Raw genomic sequence first — 12,311 nt, forward strand, 5'->3', positions numbered from 1 at the left:
AGCTCAATAATGCATTATTTTAATCAACATATTTATTTTCCTCTGCTGTGTTCACTCTGTGCAGAGTATAGATAATTTCTACAGTCTCTTTGTTAACGGATTTCTCCAGTGTGTCAGTCACTGTTGATATTTATTTTCCCCACAATTTTATGATCTTTGAGCTGGTACTAATAAATTTTTGCAGGAATGATGTTTTGAGGCAGGATAGCTATGTGCTGTTATAATGTTGTTACTTCATTACTTTTTTCCAGAACCAAAACTGAAGTCTGTTTTCCAGCAGGATGTGCTGAAGCATCTCATCACAGTTGTGGGTGGAAAACAGTTTATAGAATCAGATGTGTTTTCACCATATTCATATAAAATTGGTAAGCTGTGCTTCTTAATGTTCTGTGAAAACCTCTGTATTTTCAGTTCCTTAAGCATTTGTGTAAATGATTGTGTGTTCACATGGACAGAAAAAACTTTTCAGTAGAGAATAATTTTCCATTGTGGTTGTACACACAAAGTAACCCAAAAGTGAAAAATCTTCACATTGTGCTTCTTTAGATTATCCCACTGTATTTATTGACAGAATAGTTAGCAGTTGTACTGTCAGTACTTGGTATACTATGGGCACAATATTTTGGTGAACAATGCTGTCACCATCACCACTTATTGGTAGTGACAAGGCTGCTTCCCAAAATATTGTGCACATTGGACACCAAGTACTGACAATACACCTGAGGAATGTATGCTTTTACTGACAACAAGGAGTGATGAAGTGTCTAGAGTGGGACTATGCCAGTCTTCTTGTAACAACATTAGTTTGTTATTCCGAACTTAAGTTCATTTACAATGTTGGTGTGGAGAGCTAGTCTATCAAGTAAATTATTATTGGATACAAAGAACTAAAAATGAAACCTTTAAAAATGATGGAGTTCATAATATTATGATGTCATGTATCAGATTTCATGTTGCCGCTAGATATTGATAACATTTGACTTTCAGTTATAATGAATATTAATATTATTTAGTCACTTGTTTCAGATTTCTTGTTGCTGTTGGATGCTGAAAACAATCCTGTCAACACCAAATTCATCTCAGATCATCAAATATCAAAGTAAGTAGAAACACTTTCAATAAATTACCTTTTTTATGAAATTCACTGTGAAAGATGTAGGACTGATATTCTCTTACTTCCAATAAACATACGTGATAGCAACATAATCTGTTGTTGCAAGTTTGTCAGAAGCTGTTCAAAGGTCTCCAGTGAAGAATACAAATAAGGGTTTTAATAATTTGCCATCTTTCATGGTATATATTTTGGCAGCCATATGATTGACACAAGATAATCCTGTATAGTACTTCTTCTATTCCCAATAGTAACATTATTGTGTAATCCTTAGTATGTAAACATCTCCTATTGCTAGCTTTCTTTTGTTTTGCTTACTCATTTTGGTCTTGAAAGCAGTGCTGTCAAATGCAGATCTAACATTTATGTTGTTCAGTTTTCTGAATCCGTTATTTTGCTGCAGATGTGGTGGACTGAGAAAACACAGAGAAGAGTGGTTTATAAAGATAATGCTGAACACATTTTGTGAATGTTCCCTTTCCTATTGCTCTTTAATTACGTAATGGAGATTATAGATAAACAAAAGAGACCAACTAGTCCAGTAACTGTTAGCTCGTGAATTCACATGAAGTACTTGCAGTTTTGGACTCAAGATTTGTTTTAATAATTGGACATGATATTTTGAATAAAAAATAATTATTCAGTTGCTGTTCCCAATTATTAAGTGTGATTACTATTTTCAGAATTGCCATTTTGTTGCTGAGAGAAGATGCATTCAGTGGAGAGCAGTTGAAGGGGCCCCAGCAGATGAAGCAACGACACCTTGAGATGTTGGGCTATCGTGTGGTTGGCATTGCAGCACGATTGTGGCAGTCAATGTTCATGGCAGAGCCAGAGGCTAAAGCTAGATTCCTAGAAGATTGTATCTTTCAGAAACAACCTACTAAACAGTCTGAATTATACATCAAATAAAGAAACACTGCCTGTTTTTATTCATTCTCTAATTTGGGGGGAGCAGAGTACAAATTTTCTATTACTTTATGTCTCAATAATTGTTACATTACCTCACCATGAGATGAGTAGAGTGTTTCAGGGAGTGCATTTTTTGTGTGAAGTTGCAAGACTCTTCATCTGAAAAGCAGCATCCTAAAATGAGAGAGAAATGAGGATGTATACCGAGGTAACGAAAGTCATGGGATAGCGATATGCACATGCTGTATATGTGTGGATGGATATGTGTGTGTGTGCGAGTGTATACCCGTCCTTTTTTCCCCGTAAGGTAAGTCTTTCCGCTCCCGGGATTGGAATGACTCCTTACCCTCTCCCTTAAAACCCACATCCTTTCGTCTTTCCCTCTCCTTCCCTCTTTCCTGATGAGGCAACAGTTTGTTGCGAAAGCTTGAATTTTGTGTGTATGTTTGTGTTTGTTTGTGTGTCTGTCGACCTGCCAGCACTTTCGTTTGGTAAGTCACATCATCTTTGTTTTTAGATATATTTTTCCTACGTGGCAGTAGTATTATGTACACAAGATATAAAAGGGCAGTGCATGGGCGGAGCTGTCATTCATACTCGTGTGATTCATGTGACACATAGCACATTCCATTTCGGAAATCATTAGGGAACTCAATATTCTGAGATACACTGTCTCAAGAGTGTGCCGATAATACCAAATTTCAGGTATTACCTCTCACCACGGACAATGCAGTGGCCAACGTCTTTCACTTAATGACTGAGAGCAGCAGCATTTCTGTAGAGTTGTCAGTACTAACAGAGAAGGAACTCTGTGTGAAGTAACTGCAGAAACCAAAGTGGGACATATGATGAACACATCTATTAGGGTAGTGTGATGTTATTTAGCATCAGTGGGCTAGGGCAGCAGATGACTGATGCAAATGCCTTTGCTAATAGCACGACATCCTGTGCAGCACCTCTCCTGGTCTTGTGACCCTGTCAGTGGCACCCTGGACAGCTGGAAAACCATGGGCAGTTCAGATGAGTCCCAATTTCAGTTTGTAAGAGCTGATGGTCAGGTTTGCGTCTGATGCAGACCCAATTTGACAACAGGGTTCTGGGTAAGCTGGTGGTGGCTTCATAATGGTGTGGGCTGCATTTACATGGTTGGTCCTCTGATCCAACTCAACCAATCATTGATGGAGTTTGGCTACTTGGAGATGATTTTCAGCCACTCGTGGAATTTTTTCCCAAATAGCTACAGGGAAACTGGTATTTTACATTTTCGTGTGATCCGGATTTAATAAACACAAAATTGAGGATAATGCAGAATTGAGGAAAACGTTACTACCACCAAAATATGAGCAAAAATATATGTAATAAGCATACATGATTAAAAATCATAATCCTCTCCAATACATTTTATAAAATCTGTATGAGAGAAAGAAATTAAATGTACAATACCATGTTTATATAATAATGTGTGGTAATGAATTTAATCAGTTCTTAAAAAGTCACAGGTAAAAACTCATCAAAAAATTTAAATTTGTGTCTGGGTACAAGGTAACTGAGAGATTTTTCATTTGTGCTCACCCAAAAAAAAAATAAAAAATTGATGAACATGCTAAATTAAACCAAAAACTGTGAAGTGCAACGAAAGACGTCGGAATCTAATGTGTGGGCGTATGTGTTCCTTCTGTAGCCAATGGCAGCGCAGCGTACTCTGCTGATGTGAACACAGTGACCTCTAGTGTATTGCTTGTAAACTGCCATCGCAGTGCATTGAACACCACTGAGGATTACAACAAAGATGCAAATGCCATCGCACAACTGTTCACTGCCACATATAGCAAATGGAGCAGCCTACGTTGGCTGCAGTCAGTAGTGGCACAATATGTTCCACATTCTGTCAACAGCAGGGTGGTAGTGAACAGCATAAATGTTGGGTACTATTTGTCAAAGAACGAAAGTTTACACATTTGGTGGGTTCTATTTAAATAAAAGAATTACTGTAAATGTGATGCAGTGAGATGAACTTTGGCAGAAAGGAATCAATCTGGACACAGAAATTTTCAGCAGCTACTAGCTAAAGTGTCTTTGTTAGTTCTGTAGAATAAGTTATGAGGTACGTAATTTTATTTTATGCACTGTATATGACTAAAACAAAGTAGCAAGGAAAAATATAAAATATCACAGCAGCTAAGTGGTTAAACTATAAGCAAAAATGCAGGCATCTGCTTAATGACAAATTTGTCACCATTGCTATTATTGTTTAACACTTTTCTTATGAGGCGCGCACTTCATATGCTCACCACACTTCATATGCTCCACCCTGTCAAAGTGTTATTTTAGGCTTGAAGAGAGAAACAGAGAAGTGAAAAAATGTGTTTACTTCCCCAATTTACTTTAAAGCTTATTAGAAGTTGGCTTGGTGAATCTCTGTACACAGCGTAAAATGTAAATTTAAAAGAAAACTCAGGCACTGCAGTTTTGCTTCATGCTGTCTATCAGTGATGCCAACCTCTACGATATACAGTGTGTGGCGCAAAGTATATACATGAGTAGTGTATGTAGTTGTTGCAGCTGTATCGTATCAGATTTGCAAATGAAAGTCTTTAAAAACCCTTATCCTGCTTCTGTGTGACATCTCTGTCATAGCACATGGTCTGCATGAAAAGTATATTTTCAGCACTAAACAAAATGCTTTCACCCTACCTGCACTCTCGTCATTGAAGGGCCACTCCCCCTCTCCACACATCTAGCAGGCGGGCCCATTTTACAAGTGTTAGTGTTCTGTTGTGGCTGTGCTGGCTGTCAAGTGACATAACAAGTCTTCAGCCAATAAGAGCTCCTCACTAACTGGAAATGGCTGATATTTCCTTGATTCTGACCAAGCATACATTTTGAGACTCATTGTTTGAATTTAAAAGATTGATGATAGATAATTGTTGCTGAATACAGTACATCGAAAACGCATGTAAAAAGACAAGACCAAGTTGTAAATGGCACAAGAATATCTGGCCTCTGGGCCCCTTGGGTCAGTCCTGAGCACTTTCCATCAGCTGTCCTGCTTTTCCCTTGCTGCCGCAACATAGCAGTAGTTGTATCACAACTGCATGGTGAAGCTAAAAGTTGCAAGTTGTGTTGATAACGCCAATGGCAGGTTATGTCAGCATTTCCTCGGCCATGTCTCCCCTCTCAGCATTGGTCCAAAATATTCCCTTACCTTTGCCACCACTCATGATGCAAACCGTCTTCTCCTTTGTGCCACTTACGAGAGTAATCCCAAAAGTAAGGTCTACTTTTTTTATAAGTACATAGACCTGTTTATTTCTACAATGTTTTACATCAGTTTACAGCTTGAACATTTAGCTATTTTTCGACATAATTACCATTTCTGTCAATGCATTTTTGTAGATACTGTGGCAGTTTTTGTATGCCCATGTCATACCAGCTCGCCGCCATGTTGTTTAGAAAGTTATGAACCTCTTCTCACTCCTTATCATTGGAGCTGAATCGCTGGGACCACAATTAACACTGACAGGTACTGTGAGACTCTGAAAAAACTCCAACGGCAATTCAGAACCAGAGAAGAGGAATGTTGAGCAAGGGCGTACACATTCTCCATGACAACGCTCACACACACATTGCTTGGCAAACTGTTGCTCTCCTGCAACAGTTTCAGCGGAACATAATCACCGAACCACCCTATAGTCCTGACTTGGCGTACAGTGACTATCACCTGTTCTCTAGGTTAAAAGAACATTTGGCCAGAAAGCTATTCAGCTCCGACAACGGGGTAAAAAGAAGAGGTTCATAACTTTCTGAACAGCATTGCGGCGATCTGGTATGACATGGGCATACAAAAGCTACCACAGCATTTACAAAAATGCATCGACAGAAATGATGTTATGTCGAAAAATAGCTAAGTGTTCAAGCTGTAAACTGATGTAAACCATTGTAGAAATAAACAGGTCCATGTACTTATAAAGAAATAGGAGACCTTACTTTTGGGATTACCCTTGTATAACTCAATCAGTCACATCAAATGTCAATAGGCAGAAAATGGGATGAAGTCAAGCAAGACGTCAAGCGAGAATTTAGAATCGAAGTAAAACTTACTAGGAAGAAACATCAAATTAGGGAATTTTTAGCATTGATCTAGTGGGTTTTTCACAGGGGCTACAAATTTTATGGCATAGAATTGCGAAAAATGTACAATCAGATAAAGTAAAACTAAAGTTCCACTGTATGCCCCACAAATGTTCACAATTAGTTTGAAGAACATTCTGGACAATTTGAGCAAATGATTTGGCCATCCAGATAGCCAGATGTGAATCCCATGGAACCTTTATGGAACATAATTGAGATGTCAGTTTGTCCACAAAATCCTCCACTGGCAACACTTTCGCAACTATGGACGGCTATAGAGGATGTGTGGCTTAGCACTTCTGCAGGGGCCTTTCAGCTAGTTGTTGAGTCCATGCCATGTTGAGATGCTGCAGTGCACTGGGCAGAAGGGGGTCTGACATGATACTAGTAGGTATCCCATGACTTTTGTCACCTCTGTGTGTAATTCCTTGTTGACATGTATCTCATGCAGACATAAGTACCACTAAGACAGTTCAGTCACAGCATCTTTACTGTAGCAGTTAATTCTTTCATATTGATTTCAACACCATTTTCCCACAAAACACTGTACAAACAATAAAGAATGCAAGTATTTGCACAATGTTTTGCTCAACCACAGCTCATCGTCAAGCTTTCACCATATTGTTAGAAGACCTCCGCAGCCTCACTTAGGCCACTACGGGTAGATGTGACAATGCATAGTGGCATATGATTACCAGATACAGTTGCTGTGTTATGGCCACTTGGCATAACATTTGAAAACCCCTGTTTACCATAACACTGTGGGCTATTGTACAGCAGGAAATTTTCTGTACTGCAAAAACTGTAACATGTTGAAGAGGCTTAAGGAGGTAACCAAATTTATCATGTCGTGAAGAAGAAGTCATCTTTGCAAGCTGTATTTGAAGAGACAGAGAAAATGTATGAGAATATTGAACAGGTAATGCAGTATGTAAGAAAGATCAAAATGTAATAGTCATGGGGGACTGGAATGTGATTGGAGGGGAAGGAGTAGAAGAAAGGGTCATGGGAGAATATTGGCTTGGTAGTAGGTATGAGAGAGGAGAAAGACTATTTGAGTTCTGTAATAAATTTCAGCTAGTAATAGCAAATACTCTGTTCAAGAATGAAAATTAGAAGAGGCATACTTGGTAAAGGCAAGGAGATAGTGTAAGATTTCAGTTAGATTACATCATGATCAGAGGTTTCGAAATCAGACACTGGATCGTATGGCGTACCCAGGAGCAGATATAGACTTAGGTCACAATGTGGTAGTGATGAAGAGTTGGCTGAAGTTTTAGAAATCAGTCAGGAAGAATCAATATTCAAAGAAGTGGGATACAGAAGCTCTAAGGAATGAAGAGAGACACTTGGGAGATCTCTAGGGCTATAGATGCTGCAATAAGGAATTGCTCAGTAGGCAGTACAATTGAAGAGGAATGAACATCTCTAAAAAGGGCAATCACAGAAGTTGAAAAGATAAGCATAGCTACAAAGAAAGTAACTGCAAAGAAACCATGGGTGACAGAAGAAATACAGTACTTCAGTTGATTGATGGAAGAAGGAAATACAGAAATGTTCAGGGAAATTCAGAAACACAGAAATCGAGTAATTGAGGAATGAAATTAATAGGAAGTGCAGGGAAGCTAAGACGAAATGGATGCATGAAACGTGAAGAAATTGAAAAAGAAGTGATTGCCAGGAGGACTGAGTCAGCATACAGGGAAGTCAAAATAACCTTAGAATTTAGGAGCAAGGTTGGTAACATTAAGAGTGAAATTAGAAGCAAGGTTGACAACATCAAGAGTGCAATGAGAATTCCACTTTAAATGCAGAGGAGAGAGCAGATAGATGTAAAGAGTACATTGAAGGTGTCTACCAGGGGAAGGTTGTGATAGAAGAAGAAATAGGAGTCGACTTAGAAGAGATAGGAGATCCAGCGTTTGAATCAGAAGTTAACCCTACACTGCCTGAATTTATTTTTAGTTATCAAATTGTGGTAAAAAAATAATTTTAGTAATTTTGAGTGGAAAAAATGAATTATAACTTGTAAGATTCCTTAAATTTTCATTTATTATTGCATTATGGGTACAGAACGAAAAATGTGCAGAAACACTACATCATGCAGGGAGACTAATGTTTGATATTGTACAAAAATGCTACATCATGCAGTGTGACATGAAATGGGTTAGATTAACACCATTTAACAAACTGTACAATCAATATTTCATAGCTTCTAAGATGTAATTCAGCACAGTATAGAAAAATAGTCATATTTTTGCAAAACTGTCAGTCACCATCAAATATTTAAAAATAAACATTGTAAAAAATGACTGTTATAACCTTTAATCACCAATAATTGCATGGATATTCAAACACACTCACTTAGAAACAATAGCTCGTTACATGATAACAACTCCGTATCTCTTATTCGACTGCCGTGCCGTGACATGCGGCCAGCGCCGTTCGTAGCTAGTAGCTAGGTGGCGCTCCCGCGCCCAGCCGAGTTGCGGAGCGCCTCTATCGCCGTTTGCGCGTACTGTCGTGGCGGCACTGTTAAATGTCGTGGCACTGTCACAACACTTTTCCCCCCTTGAAAAAAAAAAAAACCACTCACTTCCTTGGAGACATGGACAGTGCGGAGACATCCATGGCCTCTTGTGAGGCCCCGAGAAGATCGGCAGCAGCGACGGACTGGCTTCTGGGGCTGGTGGAGGCAAAGGAAGGGGCGGTGGCACCGGCGTGGCCACCACTCGTGGGCACATCTGGTCGTAATGGCGAACAACCATGCCGTTGTCCGTACGTATTTCACAAAGCCGGCGGCCGCGAAGAGCCTTGACCACCCCTGGAATCCATTTAGGGCGAGATCCATACCCTCGTGTCCACACGTCAGCGCCCACCGAGTATTTTCCCGCACTAGGGGACACAGTGCAAGGCCTGACAGGGTGAAGCAGGTGCAGTAGAGTGCGCGGTTGGCGTCCATGCAAGAGTTCAGCAGGGCTGCGATCGCCCAGAGGCGTGAAGCGATAAGAACTCAGAAATTGCAGCAGAGCGTCATATGTAGAAAAATCACTAAGGAATTTTTTCATCTGGCTTCTGAAAGTGCGGACAAGGCGCTCGACCTCCCCATTCGATTGCGGATGGAAGGGCGGTGCTGTAACATGATGAATCCCTTGTCCAGTACCAAAATCACGGAAGGCCTGTGAAGAGAACTGAGGGCCACTGTCCGTGACGATCATGGATGGAAGACCTTCTAGCGCAAAGATTTTGGACAAAGCCAGCGTCGTCACCGCAGTGGTGGGCGACGGACATCGAACAACAAACAGAAACTTTGAGAAGGCGTCAATCAACAGTAGCCAATAAGTGCCGAGGAAGGGGCCGGCAAAGTCAGCGTGCACCTGCTTCCATGGCTGTGCTGGATCAGGCCATGGAGAGGGTATAGTACGAGGTGCAGCCAGTTGTTGAGCACACTGACCACACGCAGCAACCATGTGGGCGATGTCCGAATCAATACCGGGCCAATAAACGTGCCTGCGGGCCAGGGACTTAGTCCAAGAAATACCCCAATGGCCTTCATGCAACAGTTTGAGAACATCTTTGTGAAGAGAGGCTGGCACCACAACCTGTGGAGATGCGCCATCCATGGCCAGAAGAACAACACCATCACGAACAGACAGACGAAGGCGCAAGGCATGGTAGTTGCGAAGGCTGATGCCCGGCCCTTGGTCCTGTCCGGCCAACCCCGTTGAACAAAACCGATCACCTGACGCAGGACCGGTTCCCGCGCAGTAGCCGACGCGACCTGCGAACCTGTAAGTGGAAAACCCTCGACCGCACGACGTTCTTCCTCATCAATGTGGAAACAGAGTAGTTCATCACGATCGAAAACCAGGTCAGGGCCCATCGGCAATCGCGACAATGCGTCAGCATTGGCGTGCTGGGCCGTGGGGCGATAGTGAATCTCATAGTGAAAAGAGACAAGTATAAGGCCCAACGTTGCAGGCGGTGAGCTGCCTTATCTGGAAGCGACGCCGATGGGCTGAACACAGAGACCAGCGGCTTGCTGTCGATGATGAGGTGAAACTTAGAACCATACAAAAAAACGCTGAACTTTTTTAGAGCATAAATGATAGCGAGCGCCTCCTTTTCGATTTGAGAGTAACGCCGTTGCGCATCGTTGAGGGTCTTGGAAGCATAGGCGATGGGTCGTTCCGACCCGTCCTCATACCGATGGGCAAGAACAGCCTCTAGGCCATACTGTGACGTGTCAGTCGCCAGAACCAAGTGCTGACCCGGACGGAATGTGGCAAGACAAGGCGGCGACTGCAAATGAGCCTTCAGGCGGACAAAAGCCTGTTCACACTCATCGGACCAACAGAAAGGGACGTTTTTGCGGAACAGTTGATGCAGAGGATGAGCTACCGCCGCCGCGGATGGAATGAATTTGTGATAATAAGCAATCTTGCCTAGAAATACCTGAAGTTCTTTGACCGTAGACGGTCGGGGTAGAGCGTTAATGGCCGCAACGTGCTGACGTAGAGGACATATACCCTCACGGGACAAGTGGAAACCAAGATGTACAGTGGAGGGTTGGAAAAACTGTGACTTGTCCAGATTGCACCTCAACCCAGCCGAATGCAAAACCCGAAACAGTGAATGCAAATTGCGAAGGTGCTCCTCAGTGGAGGCCCCCGTGACAACAATGTCATTCAGATAGTTTATGCAGCCAGGAACGGAAGCCGTGAGTTGTTCCAAAAACCGCTGAAAAATGGCCGGCGCGCTAGCGACGGCAAATGGTAACCGCTGGTACTGATACAACCCACAAGGAATGTTGATGACGAGAAATTCCTTGGAAGAAGCATCCAACGGCAACTGATGGTACGCCTCCGATAAGTCAAGTTTGGAAAAGAACTGGCCCCCAGCGAGCTTGGTAAATAACTCCTCAGGACGGGGAAGAGGATAAGTGTCAATGAGGCTCTGAGCGTTGACAGTGGCTTTAAAATCAGCACACAATCGCAGACTCCCGTTTGGTTTAGAAACCACCACGATTGGCGATGCCCATTCGCTGGAGGTAACAGGAAGGAGAATTCCTGAAGCTGTTAACCTGCCTATCTCAGCCTTGACAGGTGCACACAACGCCACCGGAATAGGGCATGTCCGGAAAAACTTAGGGCAAGCTGTAGGTTTAGGAGTAATGTGGGTTTCAAAATCCTTGGCACGACCCAGACCAGCAGAGAACACGGACGAAAATTCAGAACACAATCCATCCAGCTGTTGATACAGAATATCCTCAGATATGAGGTGCACATCATCATCAATGGAGAACCCGAACAACTGGAAAGCATCATAACCGAACAGGTTTTCAGTGTCCGCATGATCCACCACATAAAACGTGAGGGGCCTAACAACAGACTTGTAGGCAGTGGAAGCATCAAACTGGCCAATGATAGGAATTTTCTGTTTATTATAAGTTCTCAGATTTCGCGTAACTGGAGACAAGGGAGGGGAGCCCAACTCCAAATACGTGCGAGAATTAATGAGAGTTACTGCAGAGCCAGTGTCCACTTGCATGCGAATGTCTTTATCCAGAACACGAACAGTAACAAACAACTTATTTGTTTGAGAAAGCACACAGTTAACATCCATGTCCGATGCCTCGTCCTCGTCGACAGGAACTTTAGGGGACTGACACACAGAAGCAATGTGGCCTTTTTTCCTACATGAATTACACGTGGCCCAACGTTTTGGACACATGGCCCTGTCATGCTGTATGAAACAACGTGGGCAAGAAGGAAGTGCGGAACGAACCTGCTTCTGTGGTTGCTGTTTTCGCTGCGAGCATTGCGGCCCAACGCGACGTTGTTTACGCGAGTGAACTGCCGCCACATCTTCGTTCTCCTGTGAAACAGGCAAATTGTCCGTGTCGAAAGTTGACTGTACAGCACCTACATCACACCACGTGTCTATTTGCACGCCAGCAGCGTGAGACACTTCAAAGGTTTAAGCAATGCTTAGAACTTCCGACAACGACGGGTTTGGCAGTTGTAGGGCATGTTGCCGAACTTCTTTATCAGGAGCAAGCCATAGAATAGCATCCCTAACCATTGAATCAGCATAAGACTCATGACGAGTGTCCGTGACAAACTGACATTTCCTACTCAGACCGTGTAGTTCCGTC

At 42.4% G+C, this 12,311-nt stretch overlaps 1 protein-coding gene across 3 annotated transcripts in view; it reads left to right on the forward strand.

The window, feature by feature from the left end:
- The window catches only part of LOC124805014 (FAST kinase domain-containing protein 1, mitochondrial), a 41,901-nt gene extending 39,858 nt beyond the window's left edge, over window positions 1-2,043 (forward strand). For 2 of the 3 annotated variants that reach the window (XM_047265419.1, XM_047265420.1), the window contains 3 exons: window positions 252-365; window positions 1,027-1,099; window positions 1,795-2,043. In XM_047265419.1, the coding sequence (XP_047121375.1) occupies window positions 252-365; window positions 1,027-1,099; window positions 1,795-2,023 (416 nt within the window). In that variant the 3' untranslated portion in view covers window positions 2,024-2,043. Of the gene's footprint in view, window positions 1-251; window positions 366-1,026; window positions 1,100-1,794 lie in introns of those variants that run through there. The other variant, XR_007017390.1, reaches the window with a different exon arrangement.
- The last annotated feature ends 10,268 nt before the right edge of the window (window positions 2,044-12,311 follow it).

The sequence above is a fragment of the Schistocerca piceifrons genome, chromosome 7, assembly GCF_021461385.2.
Source record: "Schistocerca piceifrons isolate TAMUIC-IGC-003096 chromosome 7, iqSchPice1.1, whole genome shotgun sequence".
In the NCBI taxonomy this organism is placed as follows: domain Eukaryota; kingdom Metazoa; phylum Arthropoda; class Insecta; order Orthoptera; family Acrididae; genus Schistocerca; species Schistocerca piceifrons.